The sequence below is a fragment of the Trichechus manatus genome, unplaced genomic scaffold, assembly GCF_000243295.1.
Source record: "Trichechus manatus latirostris isolate Lorelei unplaced genomic scaffold, TriManLat1.0 scaffold00243, whole genome shotgun sequence".
Classification (NCBI taxonomy): Eukaryota; Metazoa; Chordata; class Mammalia; order Sirenia; family Trichechidae; genus Trichechus; species Trichechus manatus.
The window spans coordinates 2,624,577-2,649,420 of record NW_004444179.1 but is presented as its reverse complement, the minus strand read 5'-3'; the positions used below and the strand labels follow the sequence as shown (position 1 = coordinate 2,649,420).

Genomic DNA, 24,844 nt, shown 5'->3' with positions numbered 1-24,844 from the left:
TGACATCTTTTCTTTTCAACACTTTAAAGAGGTCTTTTACAGCAGATTCGCCCAGTGCGATGCATCTTTTGATTTCTTGGCTGCTGCTTCCATGGGTGTTAATTGAGGATCCAAGTAAAATAAAATCCTTGACAAGTTCAGTCTTTTCTCCGTTTATCATGATGTTGCTTATTGGTCCAGTTGTGAGGATTTTTGTTTTCTTTGTGTTGGGGTGTAATCCATACTGAAGGCTGTAGTCTTTGATCTTCATCAGTAAGTGTCTCAAGTCCTCTTTACTTTCAGCAAGCAAGGTTGTGTCATCTGTGTAATGCAGGTTGTTAATGAGTCCTCCTCCAATCTTGATGCCCCGTTCTTCTTCATGTAGTCCAGCTTCTCTGATTATTTGCTCTGCATACAGATTGAATAGGTATGTTGAAAGGATACAACCCTGATGCCCACCTTTCCTGACATTGAGATGGCAGTAGTAGCAAATTCCCTTCCAACTAAGAAGTAGAGGTGTTTAGGGCTGTATGTATGAAATAAGATAACAGAAGCCAGGGACTTCAGTTGTTTTTAGGTGCCATGGAGTCGATTTTGACTCATAGCGGACCCATGTGCTAGAGTAGAACTGCTCGACAGAGTAGAACTACTCCATAGGGTTTTCTTGGCTGTAACCTTTATGGGAGCAGATTGCCAGGTCTTTTTCTCATGGAGTGGCTGGCTAGGTTTGAAACGTGACATTTCAGTTAGCAGCCGAGCACTTAACCACTGTGCCACCAGGGCTCCCCAGGAACTTCATAGGGCTTGATTAAAACCAATTGTTAGGAAAGAATGTTGACATTGGAGTGATGGGGAAACAAGGCTTGGATCCATCAATTTAAAAATTAAGATTACAGATGTTAATAAGACCTTTAACTTGGAGATCCTAAAAAGATCAAACTGTATGTTGAGGCAAAGGTTCCTCATAACAGATAATATATGTGCCCTGTATCTCATCTTCAGAAAAGAATCCTGGCGAGTTTATAAAAACTTTTTACACACTAATTGGTTGCTGTAGAAACCTACATTGAAACCTCCTATCTGAATCAACCCTTGGCTCGAAGTGTATGTAAGTGGCTTGAAGTCCTTTGCTAGGCAGAAAAGTGTCAAAACTCTTGGAGCTTCTCAATTCAGGGCTCTAACGGATTCATTTCCTAAAAACAAGACAAATGTAAAAGTATGTTCTTCCCTCTCTAAGTACTCAAGCCTGCCTTGCCAGTGCCTGATAATCATTGATAGACCTAGAGTTCATTCAAGAAAGAGAAAAGAAATCAAAGGCAGATGTACTGAGGACCTGGTGGCGTACACACCTATAGTTCCCTGATGCTAGAATCTCCCACAGGTTTCTTTTGTGAATTGTGCGGAACTGGAAGAGTGTCATTTTTAATTACTCCTGTGCATTTATTTATCAGCTGTTCTAAGTCTGTGATTGATTCTCCGGAAGTGATTATGCAAGGGAGACATGTAAAGGTTCCCTGAACTTCAGACAGCTGGAAAATTCTGGCATTGGCTGCAACCATTACAGCCTTGAATGGGTTTAGTGGAAGAGTAGCCTCTGTTCTCAATCTTTTTTTTTTTTTTTCTTACTCTCTCCCTATTTTACCTTTGAAATAGATAGTTCGGCTGTATCTTTTTAAGAAGGGCTAATTTAGTAGAATAGAGTGGATGTGTTATCGTAAACATTTAGAATGACATATTTCTGTAAACCCAAAGTTGTGATTTGCTTCTCGGCCATATATCTAAAAGTTATTCTATAATTATCTCCCTGAAACTCTACCGCCCCACCAAGATTTCTTCCCGGATCTTCTCAGGATCTTTAAGTCCATTCGGTAAAAAAGGAAAAAATAAAACCTTAGAGATATGTGAGAATACTACCTTAAATAGTTAATTCTTAATTATGTGTAAATATATGTACCTATTACATTTTTATGTAATAGTTATGCATCTATAATAGGTTTAATTTTTGTATTAAATTTGAGTGCAAATTTAAATGTTTATAAAACATATGTAATGAATAAAAAATAATGATACCAGGAACGGCAGTGTACATACTGCCTGATTTAAGAAAAATAACATTACCAGTATTGAAACCCAACCCCATTCCTTTCCAGTTCCCACAGAAGAACTTATATTTTATGTTTATAATTCCTTTGATTTTCTTTAGAGTGTTTGCCTCATATATTTTAGTTCTAACAATATACTGGTTGGTTTTGTATGGCTGATGGGAGAAAGGAGTTTAAAAAAAATCCGTTGCCATGGAGTTGATTCCGACTCATAGCGACCCTATAGGACAGAGTAGAACTGCCCCATAGGGTTTCCAAGGAGAGGCTGGTGGATTCGAACTGCTGATTTGGGTTAGCAGTCATAGCTCTTTTCCACTGTGCCGCCAGGGCTGACGGGAGAAAGGAGTAGTGGGTTTATTTTTCCGTGATTGTTGACGTTGGAGGAGAGGGCACGCCTCCTGTTAGATTCCCCCACTCAAGCGCACTCAGGCTTTGTCTCGGGCCCCCCAGGCCCCGCAAGACCCTGAAACTGAAGCCGTCGTGCCTGAGGTGCAGTAAATGCCTTGGTGGTGAAGGCTGGCGTCAGGGCTCCGCCTGCCTCTCAGGGCTGTCTCCCGCCTTCACTTGGTTTTTCACGTATTATTAGTCCCCACTTGCTTAGGAGTTCATCAGTGCAGTTACAAATACTTTGTTTTTCATATTTTATCTATCCTCTTTAACTGTTTTTATCAGAATGTTCTTTCAGGGAACCTGGCTATCCTTCTGGAAATGGAAGACCCTATATTCCAGTTTCTAGTTTTAAAACATTCACATTGTTCTCTGCTTTCTTTTCCTGTGCGCAGAGCTGTATGGTCCTGGAAGAAATTCATTTTGATCGTCACTTTTTTACTTAACTTTTTTGGCCTCCCTCTTTTTGAATGACTGCATAGTAATTTGACAAAATGTATGTAAACAGCTGATTCCATTACTTGACTTGTTGGAGATTCTTCTTCTCATTGGGATGCACCTAGACATGAAGTAATATAAATACATTTAGAAGTTGAATTATAATTTGTTTAGAGTTTGTGTGTATGTTTACGTGTGTGTATGTATTTTTTACTAGGCTGCTGCACTGAGTAATAATAAAGATTCCAGCCGGAATTTCTTGAGACTGTTTAATGGATATGCTTACAGTGGCGTGGAGACTTTGGGGAAGGAGCTCTTTATGTACTTTGGGCCCAAAGCTTTGCGGTAAGATCAACCTGTACAATACATCTTATCTCTCTGTGTTTAAGGATGTGCTGAAGGCTTTTCTTGCAGTTTGCTGGGTGTCACATTTAATCAAGTGGAAAGTATTTTTAAGAGAGCTCTAACATAAGAGGTTGAGATTGTATCATGGAAAGCAGATGAAGAATAAATTGTGATGTCATCGTTACTTGGAGGGCTAGTCCATTTATTTCTTTTTTAAAAAATGATAGGCTAGTAGGGCTTCCCAAGACGTATTAGAGCAACAGATCCCTGCTTTGCTACCCCCCAAACTCCCTACACTGCTGTTCTTCTCTCTTGTTTCCACCAACTGTTTATTACATTCAGTGACATGAGTTTCTTTATATTTGTGACAGCTCCTAGTCTGGTTTACATGTATCACTAGATTTTTATATTTTTCTGTCCTCTTTTTTTCTCTGAAACCTGAACGAAATTTGAAAACTTATTTATAGAATTCAGAAACTTCGCACGGGAGAATACGTTCTCCATTTTTTCACAGTTCTTCTGGAAACTCATGGGTAATATATAGGCAAGGAAGGGTAAGTAGTCGACTGTGTTGGTTGATTTAATGATAAAAAGGATGTCGAAATTTATGTAATTTCCAGGGCATGGTCACCTGTTTAATTTTTGCAGGAAAATGATAAACAAGTCTGTGAGTTAATATGTCTCTCAAATCTCAGTCTTTTTTGAGTTTAGCTGAAATTATGGCAAACTATAAAGACTGGTACTGCTTCTTTGAGTCTTTTTTTTTTAATGTTTCTTGAAGATATTGAACACTTGTCACCCACTTGAAAGTAAAGTCCTATTACTGGACCCTGTTCTTCTAACTGAAGGTGAATGATAGCCACAAAGAGCTAATATGACTACCTCATGGTTATTTATTGCACTTCATCTACCACATATTTAAAATACTTCAGGGTTTATGTGATTGCTTTTCCTTTGAGGTATTCTCTCCTCGTTGTCGGCAGCTGCTGTCCTTGGACAACATTGTCACTTTGGTTTTTCTTAGTCTGGAGTTGATAGCATCAGCATATGCCTACTGGTTCATGCAGTAATGATGTATTACAGGTTATGTTATGGCTGTAGTAGATTGATGTGATTGAGAACTCTAAGCTGTGAACAGGACAGTACACAATGGAATCCCATACAAGATAGTTGAAAACATTGATGTGTTATTGATTCTCTGGTGTGAGGTGCAGATTTATTTCTGTAGCATGAGAGGGAGGTGTTTATCAGGTGCTCTCCACCAGACTGATAAGGAGGAATCATTGCTCAGTCAGGGCTGGCAGTAAGTGCTCCATGAAGTTCTAAACAAGGGCAATTGTTTTTACACACTAAGTGAACTCGTGCAGTCCCTAGAGATTAGGTATCTCGGAGTATGGGTGGGGAAAGTGCGGGGGCTTGCTTCCTTCCAATTTCCTGCAGCCTTAATGACTATTGGATGTAATAATTCAAGGTCAGTGGCAGATCAGCTCTTTGAATTTGAGCTAAGCAATCTAAAATCAGCTGTATCCCCTTTCCCAATTTAACATAAATTTAAAAAATTCACTCCCACCTATGCTTCTTAGAAGAACAGATGACTCAGTCAAAGAAATGTGACCTGGTGTGGGGTGCAGGTCTGTGAGCAGGAGATAGAAATGTGGACTGTTCATGTTTGACCTGTTTGCTATTCACCAGGCTGGTCTGCATTTTAGAGAACAAATTGCAGGAAACATGCTTAATGATGGCTTCCAGTTTCCCCTTAATACCCAGCTTTTGACAATCAAACTTGCCTACAGAATTTTAGTCATGATGGATGTGCATCTCACAGGGTAGGCCGTGATTCTTCCTGGGATGCATTTGATTATGAGTGGAACACAGGTGTAGCCCTCTTTGAGAAAATCTACCAGGTAAAAACTCAAACTTCAGAAAGATACAAATTAGAGAGTGATTATTTCAATTACTAGAGGATTCGTCAAGGCGCTCCTAATACTGCCATAGTCTATTAAAAATTATTTTATATACATTTATTTTAGGAGCACAGCCTTTGCTGCTATGTTTGATTAATATCTATACTACTTCCGAACACTCACAAAAGCTTTTCATCTCAAACGAAACAAACAGAAATCATATTCATTTTTTTTGTTATCAGTGTAACAAATGCTCACTAGAAAAAGTTAAGAATGAACAAATAAGAATAAAATAATGCATTTGCAATCCCACTACCAAATATAATCTCAGTTAATTTTGGAGGCATATATTGCCAGTCTTGTGTGTGCATCTATCTATATGTCTACTCACCCAGACCCACCCTACAACCTATCATTTTCAGTGAAAATGGGTGCGCTGTTACATCTTGGATTAACATTTAAAAGATATATTTTTTTAATGAATATCTCCAAAACACTTAGCTATTTCCAATCTGTAATTTATATGACTCTAGTTGTTTGCAATTACCATACATATTCAGAGATCAGAAATACTTTGGAGGCTTTGCCATTTTAGGGATGCTGTATACATAATCAAGTTTTTAATTTATTGGCATTTAAGTAGTGTGAACTTCTAAACAGATGTGCAAGAGATAACGTAGCAATTGTTTTTAGTTTGCTAAAATGTCTTTGTCAAATCCATCATATGCTGCTTATAAAAGGCTTTTACAGCTTAGACATAGTTTTGGCATAACGAGATAGGAGAAATTGAAATGTGATGAAGATTTTAAATAATATATTGTTTTTCACTATGAGTCGGAATCGACTCAATGGCAACTGATTTGGTTTTTTAATTGTTGTTGGGCGCCATTGAGTCAATTTTTGACTCATAGTGGCCCCATGTGACACAGTAGAACTGCCCCATAGGGTTTCCAAGGCCGTAATCTTTATGGAGGCAGATTGCCAGGTCTTTCTCCTGTGGAACCAGTGGTGGGTTCAAACCGCCAACCTTTTGTTTAGCATCTGAGTGCTTAACCATTGCACCACCAGGGCTGCTTAAATTGTGTATTATAGAATAGTAAATACCTATTGTTTGCCTACCCAATATGCCTATTTTTCTTTTAAGGACAGCATTCTCTCTGGAAACTGGTCTTCTGGCCACCACAACCACATAGTTCAAGTTGGACTTAACATAATCTTACAAACCTTATCTCTCATTCAGAGTTGATCAGGCCATTCAGAGTTCTTTGGTGAGACTTTCTCATCTGGAGCTAAGGAGGCTCAGGCTCTCTCTGATGTTGGGAAGCTGGAGATACGAGGCCTTAGAACTTGTAGGTGGCTGTCTATGATGGTTAAGATTGTGTGTCACCATGGCTGGGCCATGATTCTCAGTGGTTTGGCAGTTATGATATAGTTCGGCAGTTATGTAATGATGCGATCACTTCCATGATGAGATCTGCTATGATTAGCCAATCAGTTAAAAGGGAGTTTTAACTGCATCCAATATATATGGACTTTCTGGCAAAGCTCATTGGCTTTTGCTCTGCTCTGGGTCCTGCATCTGGCTTGTCATCACCTGACCTCCGGTTCTTGGGATTTGAGCCAGCAGCCTGCCTTCTTACCTGCCGATCATGGACTTGTCCACTTCTGCAGCCCAAGAGCCAGCAGCCTGCTGTCTGACGTGCTGATCTTGGTTGGGTTCATCAGCCCCTGCAGCTACTTGAGTCAGGAGAAGCCTCCAGTCTGACACACCCACGAACCTGGAACTTCTAGCCTCTACAACCATGTGAGCCATTTCCTTGATATGTTGTTGTTGTCGTTAGATGCCATCAAGTCAGTTCCCACTCGTAGTGACTCTATGTACAACAGAACAGAACACTGCCCAGTCCTGCACCATCCTAACAATCATTGCTATGTGTGAGCCCATTATTGCAGCCACTGTGTCAGTCCATCTCCTTGAGGGTCTTCCTCTTTTTTGCTGACCCTCTACTTTACCAAGCATGTCCCACTCCAGGCACTGGTCCCTCCTGATAACATGTCCAAAGTACATGAGACAAAGTCTTGCCATCCTCCCTTCCAAGGATCACTCTGGCTGTACTTCTTCCAAGATAGACTTATTTGTTCTTCTGGAAGTCCATGGTATATTCAATATTCTTCGCCAGCACCATAATTCAAAGGAGTCAATTCTTCTTCAATCTTCCTTATTCATTGTCCAGCTTTTGCATACATATGATTCAACTGAAAATTCCATGGCTTGGGTCAGGCACACCTTAGTCCTCAAAGTGACATCTTTGCTTTTTAACACTTTAAAGAGGTATTTTGCAGCAGATTTGCTCAGTGTATTATGTCCTTTGATTTCTTGACTGCTGGTTCCATGGACATTGATTGTGGATCCTTGATATAAATCTCTCTCTCTCTCTCTACCTGTCTATCTGTCTATGTATAAATATATACATATGTACACTTCACTGGCTTTATTTTAGTCCCTGACTCCATCTTTTACTAAGCTCCAGCTGCATTCCAGCCTTTTCTGCTGTTTGATTGTTCAACCCTTCCTAAGATTCTGTAAGCTATTAAATCTTCCTTGGTACCTAAACTTTTTTTTGAATTGTGTCCCTGTCACTTGCCACCTAAGCGCACTGACTGTTAAAGTAATCTACAGGTAGAAAATTAAATCTCTGTAGTTTTTGAAATGGTAATTTTTAGATTTAATTTTAATTACTGTAATGGTACCATGTGTATCTGGAGAATATATGGAAATCTTTGCTTCTTTAATTTACTTTCCCTTCTGTACCTGATATCCTGTAGGACATTAGTTTCGCTTTCTTTCCTTTGCATAAAAACCCTGTGGAGTGCGGTTCTACTGTACAACACCCGGGGTCGCCATGAGTAGGAATCAACTCGACAGCAACTGGTTTTTAGTTTCTATACATAGTTTTATTTATATATTTATGCATTATAATTATTTTTTACAGAAATTAAAACTTTAAGGTATATTTGGCTTCTTAAACACATAATATAAATTACATATATCAAAATATACCTTACATTATTACAGTAAAACCTGCAAAAGCCAGAACCTGCGTAAGGCAGAAACGTGTCAGAGGAAGAAAATTTAAGTATCTTCCATTAATAGGGGGCAATAGAAAAGTGTCTGCACCCTGTCAAAGGTGGAACACTTGCGAGATGCAGAAAAACAAGGCAGTCCTGTCGAGTTCTGGCTCTCATAGTTTTCACCGTATTTTTAATGTGTGCAGAATTTCCATTATAAGATGTATTACCCCTTGATTACCACTTTTCCCCATTTTTCACTCTAATAAATAACTGCAGTTAATCCTTGAACCTATATCTTTTACCATGTTTAGTATTTTCTTAGGAGAGATTCCTTGATGTAGTGTTTTGAATCTTGGGTCCTTGTGCATTTTTATATTCGTATTTATCACCAGTGGAAATCAAAGACATCTGCAACTGGTTGCACAATAGAGAATGACTCATGTGCACAGTCTGCCTTGGCTCTGATTATTTAGTATTTATCTACATCTCCACACAAGGTTATAAAACCCCTGAAACATGTTAGCATGAAATCCATGTGCAGCACTGTAATACTGGGGAAGGTGGAGAAACTTATCACAGACTTACCTAGCATGGCGTTCTCAAGGCTTCTACTTCTTGCCATTTAGTAGTTTTATCTGGACATTTCTCTCTCTCCAAACCCACCCTCTCCCTCCCCAAATTTTTCTTTTTTTGTTGTTGTTAGGTGCCCTTGAGTTGGTTCTGACTCATAGAGACCCTGTGTACAACAGAATGAAGCACTGCCCGGTCTTGTGCCATCCTAACAGTCTTTGTTATGTTTGAGCCCATTGTTGCAGCCACTGTGTCAATCCATCCCATTGATGGTCTTCCTCTTTTTCGCTGACCCTCTATTTTACCAACCAAAATGTCCCTCTCCGGGGACTGGTCCCTTCTGATAACATTTCCAAAGTACATGAGACAAAGTCTCACCATCCTTGCTTCTAAGGAGCATTCTGGCTGTACTTCTTTCAAGACAGACTTGTTCGTTCTTCTGTCAGTCCATGGCATATTCAGTTGCTCGCCAATACCATAGTATAAAGGTATCAATTCTTCTTCCATCTTCCTTATTCATTGTCCAGCTTTCACATGCATATGAGGCAGTTGAAAACATCATCGCTTGGGTCAGGCACACCTTAGTCTTCAAGGTGACGTCTATGCTTTTCAACACTTTAAAGAGATGTTTTGCAGCAGACTTGCCCAATGCAATGCGTCGTTTGATTTCTTGACTGCTGCTTCCATGGGTGTTAATTGTGAATCCAAAATGAAATCTTCTGACAACTTCAATCTTTTCTTCGTTTATCATGGTGTTGCTTATTGGTCCTGGTCCAGTTGAGAGGATTTTTGTTTTCTTTATGTTGAGGTATAATCCATGCTGAAGGCTGTAGTCTTTGATCTTCATCAGTAAGTGCTTCAAGTCTTCGCTTTCTGTAAGCGAAGGTTGTGTCATCTGCATAATGCAGGTTGTTAATGACTCTTCCTCCAATCCTGATGTTCTTTTTCATATAGTCCAGATTTTGGGATTATTTGCTCAGCATACAGATTGAATAAGAATGGTAAAAGGATACAACCCTGATGCACACCTTTCTTGATTTTAAACCAGGCAGTTTCCCCTTGTTCTGTTCAAAAGACTGCCTCTTGGTCTATGTACAGGTTCTGCATGAGCGCAATTAAGAGTTTTTAAGTCATGTTTACTAGGTATAATTTGGTGTTGAGTCAGTTCTGACTTGTGATGACCCCATGTGTGCAGAGTACAACTACTTGATAGGGTTTTCAATGCTCTGACCTTTTGGAAGAAAATCATCAGGTCTGTCTTCCAAGGACATCTCTGGGTGGGTTCGAATCACCAACCTTTTAGCTAATAGTTGAGCGCTTAACTATTTGTGCCATCCAGGAAATCCAAGTATAATTAACTTATTGGATAATTCATCGTTTTTAAGAATATAGTTCACTGAATTTTGAGTAACCACCACCATAGTCAAAATATAGAATATTTCCAAAAAAAATCCTCTGTGTCCCTTGTAGACGGTACCCCCTCCCCCCATGCTTGGCAACCACTGATACGGTTTCTGTCACTATAGTTTTGCCATTTCTAGAATTATCTGCTCTTTTTTACTTTCATTAGTGCTTTTGAGATTCATTCATATTGCTTGAAATATCAGTAATACAGTCTATTCTATCACCAAGTAATCTTCCATTGAATGAATGACTATGATTTACAGATCCATTCATCAGATGATGGACATTTGGATTGTTTCAAGTTTTTAGTTACTGTGAATAAAATGGCTATGCTTATTCACATACATGTGACGTATATATGTGGACATGTATTTTTATTTATCTTGGGTGAATACTTTGGAACAGGATTTCTGAGTCACTGGTAATTGTGTGTTTGACTTTAAGAGGAACTGCCAAATTGTTTTCCAAAGTGGCTGTACCACTTTGCATTCCCACCAGAAATACAGTAAAACCTGCCAAAGTCAGAACCTGTCTAAGGCAGAAACCTGTCACAGAAGGAAAGCTCAAATATTTTCCAGTCAAACGAGCTATAGAAAAGTGGTAAGACTCCACCCTGTCAAAGGTGGAAAACCTGCAAGACCTGGAAAAACAAGGCAGTCCTGTTGAGTTCTGGCTCCCATAGGTTTCATTGTATGTGAGAATTGCCTTTCACATCCTTGTCAGCATTTGGTATAGTCGGTCTTTTTAATTTGAACTCTTCTAATACTTATGTAGCATGTCTTATTAAGGAAACCCTGGTGGCGTAGTGGTTAAGTACTACAGCTGCTAACCAAAAGGTTGGCAGTTCAAATCCACCAGGTGCTCCTTGGAAACTCTTTATGGGGCAGTTGTACTCTGTCCTGTGGGTCGCTATGAGTCAGAATCTAGTTGATGACAACGCGTTTGTTTTTTTTTTTTTTTTTGGTGCTTTTGTAAATGTTTTTTTCCTTTTTTGGTAATTGAATTTCTAATTGTTCATTGATAGTATACAGAAACACGCTTTTGTGTGTTTGTACTAACCTTATATCCTGCAACCTTAAGAAACTCACTTATTCATTCTAGTAGCTTTTTTTCTAATTCTTTGGCAGATTATTTTTTATGTAGAAAATCATGTCATCTATGAATTGAGCCAGTTTTCTTTCTTCTTCTCAAATCAGCATGCTGTTTATTTCTCCTTCTTGTTTTATTGTACTGGTGAGAAATTTCAGGATGATGTTGAATAGAAGTGATGAGAGCAGATAGTTTTGCCTTGCTCTGTATATTAGCTGTATTTTTTTTTTTTTTTTTTTTTTGGCGTACTTGGGGAGAGTAGATGTGCTTTATCAGATTGGGGAAATTCCCTTTTATTTTTAATATAATGGGAGTTTTTATGATGAATGAATGTTGAATTTTGTCAAGTACTATTCCTGTAACCAGATGGTCACATGGCTTTTCTTATTTAACCTGTTTATATGGTGAATTACACTGATTGATTTTTGAATATCGAGCCAGCCTTGCCTTCCCAAGATATGCCTCGCTTTATCAGTGTGCATTATCCTTTCTACATATTGCTAGATTTGATTTTCTATTATTTTGTTGAGATTTTTGCTTTTGTCTATGTGAGAGACATTGACCTGTAGTTTATTTTCTTGTTAATGTCTTTGTCTTATTTTGGTATTAGGGTGATACTGGCTCAAAATGAGTTGGAAATTATTCCTCCTATCTGATTTTCTGGAAGAGTTTGTATAGATTTGGTTTTGGAATTTCAGTGAATCTGTAACAAATTTATATTAACAAAAAATTCTACAACAAAAGAAATGGACAAATTCCTTAAGAGACACAAACTACCAAAGCTCACTCTAGAAAAAGTAGATAACCTGAATCAGGATATATATTTTAAAGAAATTGAATTTACAGTTAAAAACTTCTCAAGAAGGGAAACTCCAGGCACAGATGACTTCACTAATGAATTCTATGAAAAATTTAAAGAAAATGCTCTCTTTTATCTTTTCAACCTTTTCTCTCTCTCTCTTTTTTTAGGTTTGATAATTTCTATTCATCTCTGTTCAGATTTACTGATTCATTCTTCTGCTTTACACATTCTGCTGATACGCTCATTGAAGGATTCTTTATCTCTGATACCATTTTTTTTCTCTTCTGAAATTTCCCATATGTTCATATACCTTTTTACTAGTTTCTTTCATATATTAATCAATATACCAATAGTTAATATATAATATTGTATTATTAATAAATATATTTATTTGAATTTTTAATTTTAAATTAATTTTAAATGACCCGTCTCATAGTTCCAATGACAGGGTCATTTTGGCTCTATTTCTGTTGACTGTTTTATCTCTTTGGCAGTGGGTTTTTATTTACTTTTTTTGTCTTGTAATTTTTTATTGAATTTTGGACATCATGTGTAGGAGCAAAATAAAGACTGAGTTAAATAATATTTAAACCTAGAAATGGTAATGCCTTTTACATCAGGACATTAGTGTGGGGCTTGAATCAGTCTAATAATTGGATAAACTTAGTTTTGTTATGTGTAGTTACCTTCAGTGCATCAGTAACTTCAAATTCCTCCAGGTGCTATTTCTATTTTATGTTTAGTGTGCACCCTACTGTGGCTGGCTTGGGGGAGGAGTAGTTCTCTGTGATCCTGCTCCACCCTCAGCTTTCAGCAGACCCTGCATAAACCAAGGCAAACTCGTTGCCATCGAGTCAATTCTGACTCATAGTGACCATATAGGACAGAGCAGAGCTGCCCCATAGGGTTTCCAAGGCTGTAATCTTTACAGGAGCAGACTGCCACATCTTTCTGCCACGGAGCCGCTGGTGGGTTAGACCCACCAACCTCTTGGTTAGCAACCAAGCGCTTAACCACTGTGCCACCAGGGCCCCTTAGACCCTGCATACTTGTGCCATTTGTTTGTAGGGAGTCTCTCCACACTCTTGCCCCTCCCCCAGTGGTACAGCACTGTTGCTTGTTACTCAGGGAGAGGCTTATGCTGGGGGCAATGAGGAATCTTGATTCTTCTGGTCCCTCTTCAGTCTGAGGCAGGCCCTATGCACATGGCCCTGAGGGTTGCAGTTTTCTCAGTGTTTCTGCCCTCTCTCTTTCCCATGGCAGCCAAACTCTGCCTCGTATCTGTGGGTGGTCTTAGGCTGGAGGAAGTTTTTCTAACTCTCTCCCACTGGGAGCAGACCTCTGCTTTGTATCACTGCAGGATTCAGTGCCAAAGCTGACTCTCTGCCTCACACCTAAGTACAGATGGCTTTGTTTCTGCCTCACCCTCAACAGCAGTGTACCTTTGCGTGGGCCCCATGGCAGAAGGGTTTCCTGTCCCTCCTCCAGAGGTAGACTGCTGATGCTTATTACTCAGTGCAGGTTATATGGTGGGGGCAGAGGAGGTTTTCTCACACCCCTTCAGGGACAGAATGGCTTTTATTCCTGCTTCTCGCTTGGATATAGGGGACCTTTGCCTGGGCTCTGGGGGAAGAAAGATTTCTTTCCCCTCTCCCCAGCTGCTTAACACTTTCGGGTCATATGAGAGAAGTGCTTGAGGAGCAGATAGGGTATCATGACTGTCAGTTATGAAAAGTGGCTCTTTCAGGTCTCCTGTCATGACTCAGATCTTTGTCATGTGCACCTGGTGGTTAAAACCGTATCTTCTTCTTCTTTTTTTTTTTTTTTTACAGTATCTTCATTTGAATTTCCAGCACAATGTTGACAATTATTATATTTAACTATTATTTTACACCCTTTATTACCCTTAGGAAACTTTTGACCACTTGATAGCTTTCATAACCAATTGCCTTATTTTCGTAGTTGACATTAATATAGACTTATGACAATATTGTTATTTATCCTTGCTTAAGGATGTTCAGATTATTCTGAAAGTGATAGCCGAAGAGTGTGGCTGATGTTTAAAATAGTATCAAATTTACTTTTTAATTTGTTTTAGAAGCTACTTTTAACTAGAAGAATTTTCTTAATATCAATTTATAGTTTGAACATAATTTTCTACTAGAACTTTGGTAGCAAGTGACAGAAACCCAATTCAAACAAGTTCAAGAATTATGTATTATAAGAATTGTTGTTAGGTGCCATCAAGTTGGTTCCAAATCATAGCTATCCTATGTACAACAGGACAAAACTCTACCCTCCACCATCAATGCTATGTTTAAGTCTGTTGTTGCATCCACTGTGTCAATCCATCTCCTTGAGGGTCTTCCTCTTTTTTGCTGACCCTCTACTTTACCAAGCATGATGTCCTTCTCCAGGGAATGGTCCCTTCTCCAAAGTATGTGAGAAAAAGACTCATCATTCTCCCTTCTAAGGAGCATTCAGACAAGGTGTCTTTTGAAACTTGAAGATAATGCATCCAGGCTTCGCGGAGAACTGGAACCTAAGAGTACAAATTATTAGGACTCTTTATTTCTTAACTCTGCACCTAACTGAAATTTGCTGTCATCTTCCTCTCGGTAGATAGGTCTCCCTTGGCTCCTGTGGTGCACATGGTGGCAATATTCCCACAGACAGCTCCCATGTTGTATCTTCAAATACTAACAAGAACTAATCTCTGTGTCTCGAGTCCATGAATTCAGCAGGAGAACTCTGATGATTCGGCTTGAATACTGATGGATCCAGCTTGGGTCAGGTGTCCATTCCTGAATCAACAGTGTCAGAGGCACAGGGGCTGCAGAAGGGACAGAGACCAGTCCAGGTTGGGCCTAATGCCCACGGGTGGACCAGCCAAGGCTGGCAGACAGAGTCATATTATCCAGAGTGAATACTCTAAAGTGGCTAGTTGGATTGGGTGTGGCAGGAGCTTGAGAAGATCAGGAGATAGAATTAAAGATCTAATAAAATTTTGATAAACTAGTTTAATTATAATGAGGAATCTTGAAAAGCAAAACTATGGTAACTCTTTAAACTATTGTAATGTGGTAGCATCAGAGGTCCTCTAACTTCAGGGGGAGTGATAAAAATCAAGATCAGCCCAAAGCAGATTCTTATGAGGTGAAGGTGAGACACATACCTCCATTTTCCAACCCTTTTTATCAATTCTGACACCAGTCGTCCCTCTCATGACACTCTCTACTTCTCTACTGGGTTCGATAATTCCTTGCAATGACCACACAGAACTCAAAGGCCATACTCACGATTGTGGGGTTTATTAGAGAAGTAACAGGTTACAGTTCAGGATCAGGATCAACTTGGAAGTAACAGAAACAACTCAGGAGAGGGGATACAGTTCATCAATCAGGAAAGCTCCAACCAAGGGCTTGCAGCTCCTTCTCGGCCATACCCACAGGCAGGCCACACTTGGGCCTCTGCTGCTGGCTTCTGCCCTGCTCAGGTAAGTTTTACAACTCTTTAGCTCTACTGATAAGTGCCCAGGGGCACCCCACTCTGCCAGGAAGCCTCCTGCCCAAAGGCGCTCAGCAGTCTCATCCATGGGTCAGTGAGCCCACTGCAGAGCCCTCTGCCGGTCCCTTGCTGCTGCCATCTTGTGCCACTGCTGCCTTCAATGTTACAGCGCTTTGTCTCCTGGATCTAGGAGGCTCTCAGCACAGGGACCCTGGGCCTAATGGATGTGCCCCACTCCTAGCTCTTCTTGGTGGTAGTGAGGTCCCCCCGCAACCTGTGGAATTGACTCTTTTTAAGCCTAGCGAGATGGCAAAACTGACCAATCCCCTTGGTGAGCCACAAGCACCTAACTTGCACAGTCCCACTCAATCATTTTGTGGGAATAATAAAACCATGGCCAGAAAGGGCACATAAAAAGAGAAATCCATTGCCCTGCAAATGTCCTTCTGAATATCAATGTAATATGGGTCAATGCCCTGATCTATAAAAATAACATCAATAGTGTGGTTATAACAATACAGGGGTTTACTGTGCATCAAAAATTTTCATGATACTAATATACTTTTCTTAGTTTAAGATAAAAAGTGCTTAGCAATAAACACACAAAATGTGTTGGCTTGTTCTGACTCATAGTGACCCTATAGGACAGAGTAGAACTGCCCCATAGGGTTTCCCAGGAGCAGCTGGTGGATTTGAACTGCCGACATTTTGGTTAGCAGCCGAGCTCTTAACCACTGTGCCTCGAGGGCTCTTATTAATATTTAGGTAGTTAATAAAAATAAAATAAGTAAAAACAAAATAAAAATAGTTATTACTATTACTAAAGTTTGGAAGATTCCCGTTTTATGTATATTTTTCCTAAACTGAATAGATTTATAAGACAAAAAAGGCATACTTATTTGATTCAAGGTTCTTATTGGGGCTACTCTTGCATTTGAATTGGGTCTTAACCTTTGAAATTTTTGACGTGGATGTGATTCCATTATAGAAAGTGATTTAGACTCCACTTTATGAGCCATGCAGCTGCAAAAACATCAGATACAACAACGGCTCCTGGGCTGTTGCACACCTTTCTCTAGGGCTGAAACTTTGTAAGCTAAATTATGGAGTACTTACAGGCACACATTTTTCCTGTCAGAAATATGGGGCATGTAAGATGCATTTCTGTTTGATACTAGGGCACATAGAGTTTAAAACCCACATTTTTAAAGTTAGACTGGTTAACCTTGTACAAAACTATAACATGGTGCTTTGGAATTAGAAGCAGGGAGCATAACATTTGTTGCCAAAAGGGCCGTATTTATTGACTCAACAAAGCTGTAAGGAGAAGGATTTGAAAGGCAGAACACAGTTTTTCATCTTGAGAATCATTTTTGATCTTCATCATCAGCTGTCTCACAGAACCACTTTTTTGCTTCTTTTTTTAAACTGGACATGCTAATCAATCCTATAAAATTTGAAAGGTTATGAATTTTTCATCACTGGATTGTGAGTTTAAAGTTAACTGTAAATATTTATAAATCTCTTCTTCCCAATATGTATAAAGGTAAAAGAAAACTAGAAGAATGGAACACAGTAGCATTTTGACTCTTTTTTTTTTTTATACATAAGATTTTGCAAAAAAAATTGTTTTATTCCTTAGCCCAAAGCTGAGGAAGAAAAGAGTAATGGCTCTTAAACTGTAGATATTATTTTGGAATAGGGAAACATTTCCAGTCACTGTGGCTAGAAATAAGGAATTTGAATGCTAGTGGCTTTGTTGAATTTATAAAAACACGAGCTATAGGCAATTTAAATTTAGCCTTGTCTCATCCCAAGCTTTTGAATCTGAAAAAAGCTGGGAGGCACTAGACCGTTCTGTGATAAAAGGTACTTTATCTGACAAGAAAGGAAGAACAAGGATATGTTTTCTTGTGCTTATTTGTTGGGGCTTTATTATTTCTCTAGGAAGTTGTTTTTTCTGTGGGTTGAAAAACTGTCATAAACTAGCTTTCTAAGCATATGAAAGCTATAAGAGAAAGATATATAATAACATTAGCTACCATTTTTTGCCCTTTAAAAAGTGCCTTCCTGATTAATATTTATTTGTTTATAATTTTAAAAGAAAGCAAAATGAAGGAGCTAAAATTTGACCCATGATATACTTTCTACCACTCAAAAAACGGGTTTGGTTTTGTTTCAGGATTCATTTTGGAATGAAAGGCTCCATCATGATTAATCCACTTGGGCATAAAAATAAAAATGGAGTTTCTCCTGTTTTTGAAGTGCAGCTCACCAAAGATTTGATTTGTTTCTTTGATTCATCCGTAGAACTCAGGTAAAAATAAAAGTACTTCAGCAGTGAAACTCTAACACTTGATCTACAGCTTGGTTTGGCATGTCACAAGTGTTACAAAATAAATAAAGAGGTGGTTTATGATTGATAGGAGCCCTGGTGGCAGTGGTTAAAGTACTTGGTTGCTAACCGTAAGGTTGGTGGTTCTAACCCACCAGCTGCTCCATGGAAGAAAGATGTGGCAGTCTGCTTCCGGAAAGATTACAGCCTTGGAAACCCTATGGGGCAGTTGTATTCTGTCCTACAGGTCACTATGAGTTGGAAATGGGTGGTTTTACAGTTGATAAACTCTCATTCTACTGGTACCATCAAATAATACAGTTTCTTAGGATCTTTGTTGTTTGCCTATAGAACTCTTAGGCCCTGATTAGCATAAATTGTTTGTATTTATATCAAGGCTCATTTTAAATGACACTTTTTGAAATTGTAACCAGACTTATGATTAATGTGTTTTATATTCCTTTCTGTAGAAACTCAGTGGAAAGCCAACAGAGAATAAGAATGATGGAAGAGTTAGATGTGTGTTCACCTAAATTCTGTTTCTCAAGGGCAGAAAGGGAAGTTAAAAAACAGAAAGGTCGTATGCTCTGTGATGTGTTGATGGATCAGAAAGTGCTGCCTGGGGTTGGAAACATCATCAAAAACGAAGCTCTCTTTGACAGTGGTCTCCACCCAGCTGTTAAAGTATGTATTTTTTAAACGATTTGTATATTTTTAAATACAGTTAGGGGAACAATGCGGAGCCCTTAGATCTGTGTCGCAGTAAGGCGCTGTCCCCAGACAGACTGCAGGTCGCCTACAAGTCTTTGTTCATGTCACTTTCTCACTAAGGCCCACCCTGACCACCCTACGTAAAGTTGTGACATGCATCCCTTCCTCCACTTGACATGCCCAATCTTCCCTCACCTGCTTTGCTTTTTATTTTCTTCATAACACTCACCACTTTCAAATATAACATCATAATAATTATTGTATTTGTTGTTTAAAATTTTTCTCCTGCTAGAATGTAATTTTTTATAAACTGTCTCTTTTGTTCACTGAAGTATCCCAAGGGTCTAGATAGAGCACAATGTCTGGCACATGGTAGGCATTAAATAAATACTTGTTGAAATAGGAATGAACTGAGGTCAGTTTTCTTTTCTTTCTGGCATATTAAACACACACACACACACACACACACACACACACACACACACTCATGTTTTCCTATTGATAGCTATTGGCCTATGCTGTCCACCATATAGGGTGGCGCCGGCTTTGCCCTCACCTGGCACCTGCGAAGGGGGTGGAGGTAGGCACCCACAGCACACAGTCCAGCTCGGGGACAGAGCTTGGTTCCACTGCTCTGCCTGGGCAGGGTGGGAACCGAGCTGTTAATGCACAAAGCAGTCAGATATTAGATTTTTTAATATTGTCATAAATGGGAAATATCACACGAGACAGTCAATAAGTGAGGAGCAGGTGTATTTTAGTTTACAAGAAAAAACTCAACCTTACCACTTTTATCTAGATCTGAATACCAAACCGTTGGTGTCCAGTTGATTTCCAATCATAGCAACCCCATAGGACAGGGCAGAACTGCCCCATAATGTTTCCAAGGAGTGGCTGGTGGATTTGAACTGCCAACCTTTTGGTCAACAGCCGTCGTATCTCTTCACCACTGTACCACCAGGGCTCCACAGATCTGAATAGCCTCTATTAACTAATATTTTTTTTCCATGAATCCCAGAGCACCTGTTTTATTTTGTATACATGTTTCATTGATGTTGTTGTTGTCGTTAGGTGCCATCAAGTAGGGTTTGACTCATAGCAACCTCATGTACAACAGAACAGAATGTTGCCCTGTCCTTACGGATAGCAAAGACTTTTTCTTGATAGTCTAACTAAAATCTAAGTCAGTAGAAATTAACTTCTGAAAGAAACCAGTTAATGCTAGTTCTAGATGAGCTTCTGCTTTTGACATTTGAACACTGTAGTCAGGATTTCTATAATATGGCAATAATGAAATTTTAACAAGAATGAGCTTTTAGAAATCACTTGGACCTCTTTGGGAAATGCTTTTAAAAAATACCAGAGTATTGTTCTTACCTAAGATAAACTGAGAATTTGTTTTTTTTCTGTCTGTTCATTCATCCAGACATTCATCTAGTAAAAGATTGTTTACCCATAATGTCTGAGGGCATAAAAATTAATGACATTTCTGAAGTTTAGCTATTAGTCCCTTAAAAGCATACACATAATTATTGAAAAAGTACAGTTTAATATTTCAAGGTGTGACTTAATATACCATATAAGATATAGTAAGGAATAAATGAATTTTAGAAGTATGTATGGCTTAAATTTATGTTTAATTTGATATACAATAATAAACAATTGTATGTATGTATACATATATTTATATACTTACAACAAGGGTAAGGCATCAGACAATTTCATGAAAGTACTGTTAAAAGCACGTGTATCAAATGATAATTAATTCTGCCATAACACTGAGATTTATGCCAGGTTTTGTCACAAAAAAAAAAAAAAAATTCCTCAGTAATGTCTGTTTCCAAGTTCTTCCATGTGTTAGCAAGCACTTTGATATTAATGCATGTTTATAAATTCATATCTTTTAAAAGTTTGATGATAGTGACGTTGATGGTCATCTACTCTAGTTCCTATTTTTTTCCTTTCCTTCTTGCTTTCTGGGTTTTTTTGTTGTTGTTTTTGTTTTCTTATTTTTCAAATCGAATAAGAGTTTTCAGGGTGACTGATAGAAAATGCTGGAAATTTGAAGGTACCTTATACAGAATAGACATTCAATAAAAACTTGAATTAATTAAAATTTAAAAGTGAGAATGGTAGTGTTTATCTGTAGTACCACCACTACAACTATTGTTCATTACATTAAATAGAAATATGAGAAATGGAGTTTTAGAAGATATGCATATATTTTTAAACCTATTTACAGTATCTAACAGAACTGGCAACTTTGTTTTTTTTTTTTAAGTAGTGAACAAATTATGAAATTATCTTTCCATTTTAAGGTTTGTCAGTTAACAGATGAACAGACCCTTCACCTTGTGAAAATGATCCGTAATTTCAGCATTCTGTTTTACAGGGTAAGAACAAAGTTCTTCAACTGTGTAAAATGTCAGTGGTTTCCCTTTTGATGGCACCAAAAATGTCAAAGTTGCATATAGCCATCTAGTGGTAAGGGTATAGAGGTACAATGAAGGAGAGTGGCATTTTGGGGGCATAATTAATGCTATGAGACTCTCTAAATCATAAGTCAGTCTAAACTTGTCTAATGATAATTATATGAAATTATCTTATACTAAGTTGAGGAGCAACTACATTAGCGTTTTTCTTGGATTCTTGTTCTATTTTTGGACACATAAAAGTAAAATATAGAAAGCCTATTGACCCTATACTTTGCAGTAAATAGATTTCAGTGTAAGTCCAGGCTTTGCCACTTACTATCTGTGTGACTTAGGTTATTGAGATAACTTTATTTAGGTTTAGTTTCTTCATTTGTAAAATGGGATAATAATCTTTCTCTGTCTACCACAAGACTGTTTTAAGAATGAAATAAGCGCTTGCTAAAATGTGAATTTTGAATGTTGTATGTATGTATATATAGAAAACCAAAAACCAAACCCATTGATCTGGAGTCAATTCTGACTCATAGCCACCCTAAAGGACAGAGTAGAACTGCCCCCAGAGGGTTTCCAAGGAACTGCTGGTGGATTCGAACTGCTGACCTTTTGGTTAGCAGCCAAGCTCTTAACCGCTGTGCCACCAGGGCCCCATCTTTTAAACAAAGTATCGTGAATGTCTGGTATTTTTCTCCACAGTCCTTCTTCTGTAGTCAACATTTTTAGTTTGATTATGTTCAGAAAGCAGATATTGTTCATTCTTCATCAATTGGCCTAAAGTGTTATGGACCTCTTGCTTCATAAAGCTGCCTTGAGTAACTGGCTGCTTTTTAATTTTATATGCTCATTTGCTCTTCCAGGGAAAGATGATTATAGAAAACTGCCCATTTCCTTCCCAGATTAAGTTAAGCATTTCAATACTTTGCTTAAATTAATATAAGTTATTTGTGTAATTTCCAGCTTATACATGGTGAGCCATATTTCTGGGCTTTTAAATTTTCACATTGCTGATGTAAACCCAAAATATTCTTTTTGTAAGAGCTTTAAGTGTATGTGAGTAGAATAAAACTTTGACAGAAAATATCAAAAGTCTTTTGAAATAGAACGTATATCAAAATGGAACATGTTCTCTGCTAGAATGGCATTTGAATATTTATTTTCTTTTTTAGTAATTCTGTAAGATTAAAAAAGAAAATCTGTCCTTTGTCAGGTCCGCAAAGAAGATGATCTTGTTAAATTTTGCCCCTAGAAATAAATGTTTTGGCTGTTGAAACTGACTGAGCAGCTTAAGTTTTCTAAGAATAATTAGGTTTAAAGGTAATCTAATCTTTTTTTTTAATAACCACATAATTATGTTTAATTAAAAAAACTGAAAGCATGAAAGACATTTTAAATTATAAAACCTTTATATACCATTTAGATAAGAGGGTAAAACTATGCAAAGAACAATTTTGAATACTGTTAAGTTATAAAATAATGACTTAAGTATTTCACACAAATCTTTTTTGTCAAATAGGGCCGATTCTTGTCAATACCTTTTTCTCAGTTAAAAGAAAAGCCTATATGCACATAAATACAAACATGTAAATTTTTAACAGATTATTTTCAGAGATGACTTTCAATAATATATGTTCGACTGTTTAGCAACACTGTTTTTGTGGATAACAAGTTAATTTTTGTTTTGGTTTGGTTTTGCTTGTTTTTTATTTAGTGCAATAAAGCAGGGTATGCTGTCTCCAAACACTATAAGGTTTATAAGCGTCCTAACTGTGGTCAGTGCTGCTGCAAAATAATTGTGTGTCGCTTAGGGGAGAATAACAGAATGACGTATTTCTGCCCTCAGTGTCAAAAAGAAAATCCTCGACATGTTGACATAAGGTAAGACGATTTTTTCTTTTTCCCAGCTGTTGTTCAGCTGAGCTAACTCATGGTGACCGCATGTATGTCAAAGTAGAACTGTGTTCCATAGGGTATTTCGTGGCTGATTTTTGGAAAGCAGATTGCCAGGCCTTTCTTCCGATATTGAGTTTAAAGGGATATTATTTGCTCCCAGTTGTCTAACTACCAGGTATTAACAAATGAACATAACTGAAAAGTATTTGAACCCTTGGAAAGAGATAGGAAATAACATCAGCAAAGAACCAGAAGGGGCCAAAGATGATTTATGGATGACTTCTGAAAATCTCTACCTCTGGTGTTAATTTCCAGCCTTCAGCTTTAATCTACTTTGTGAAATAAGTAGATGAAGGCTTCAAGTTGTTGAACAGTAAAAGCTAGTTTTACAGGTAGGAGGGGACCAACAATGAGTTACTTTTCTCTAAACCACTCCCTGTCCCCTTCCTCTCAGCTTCTTCATCCCATTTTATTGTCGTTGTTGATGTCGTGTGCCACGGAGCTGATTCTGACTCATAGCGACCCTATAGGACAGAGTAGAACTGGTACATAGGGTTTCCCAGGCTGAGATCTTTACAGGAGCAGATCACCAGGTCTTTTCTTCCACGGAGCTGCTGGTGGGTTTCAACCATGAACCATTCAGTCATAGAGATCTAAAATATGTTTAGATAATTCATTATATTGTACAGTTTTAAAGTTTTCTTCTTTCTCATAAATAAGAACCACTTTTCATAATATAGGTGCACATATTTTAAAGTGTTAATAAAGCAAAAAAAAAGAAGTGTTAAAATATTTTTAAAAGTGTCATTTTTTAAAGTGTTGAAAAGCAAAGATGTCACCTTGAGGACTAAGGTGCACCTGACTCAAGCCATGGTATTTTCAGTTGTCTTATATGCATACGAAAGCTGTACAGTGAATAAAGAAGCCTGAAGAAGAATTGATTGGTTTTGAATTACGGTGTTGGCAAAGAATACTGAATATACTATGGACTGCCAGAAGAATGAACAAATCTGTCTTTGAAGAAGTACAGCCAGAACGTTCCTTAGAAGCAAGGATGGCAAGACTTCATCTTACGTACTTTGGACATATTATCAGGAGGGACTAGTCCTTGGAGAAGGACATCATGCTTGGTAAAGTAAGTGTCAGCGAAAAAGAGGAAGACTGTCAACAAGATGGATTGACACAGTGGCTGCAACAATGGGTTCAAACATAGCAATGATTATGAGGATGGTGCAGGACCGGACAGCGTTTCCTTCTGTTGTACATGGGGTCACTGTGAGTCAGAGCTGACTCAATGACACTTAACAACACCAGCTGTACATTTACTTGACCAAATGCATTTAACACAGTATACCTGGCATATAGAAGACATTCAATATACATTTATTGTTCAAATTAATGATTAATGTTCAATATTTGTTTTCTATGAATGGATAGCTTTTAAGATTTAAAAAAAATCTTTATTCTTCCAAATCGAATAAATATGTCATTTCTCATGTAAATAAGATAACTGCCAATTCCAAAGTTTTATAAAACTGGATTCTAAGTATTCAAGGGCTCCCTGAAAGAGCCTTAGAGGTCATGTATGGGTTAGGGGAGGCCATGCAACTCTGAAAATGTTCTGGGCCCTGCACCCCTTCCCCTACCTATGCTACTTCTGTTTTACATACTAGCATTCAGTTTAAGACTTTATTTGAAAAAGCAAGTATCCACTACAAAATAAATATATACCTAATAAAGAAAAAGTTGGGAAACCATCATTGTTTGCCATATTCTTAGTGTTTTCTGTGACTAAATATATTTCACTCATATTCTGGATTAGTATTTGAACACTTTATGTTGACTAAACTTTCTCATTTTAATTTAAAGCCATCTCA

General features: G+C 38.0%; 1 protein-coding gene across 1 annotated transcript in view; it reads left to right on the top strand.

Annotated features, from left to right (window-relative positions):
* NEIL3 (nei like DNA glycosylase 3) overlaps positions 1-22,956 on the top strand; it is a 59,402-nt gene extending 36,446 nt beyond the window's left edge. The window contains exons 2-6 of the mRNA XM_004389360.1: positions 3,124-3,251; positions 17,782-17,916; positions 18,405-18,618; positions 20,964-21,038; positions 22,786-22,956. Of these exons, the coding sequence (XP_004389417.1) occupies positions 3,124-3,251; positions 17,782-17,916; positions 18,405-18,618; positions 20,964-21,038; positions 22,786-22,956 (723 nt within the window). The remainder of the gene's footprint in view (positions 1-3,123; positions 3,252-17,781; positions 17,917-18,404; positions 18,619-20,963; positions 21,039-22,785) is intronic.
* Positions 22,957-24,844: the final 1,888 nt, after the last annotated feature.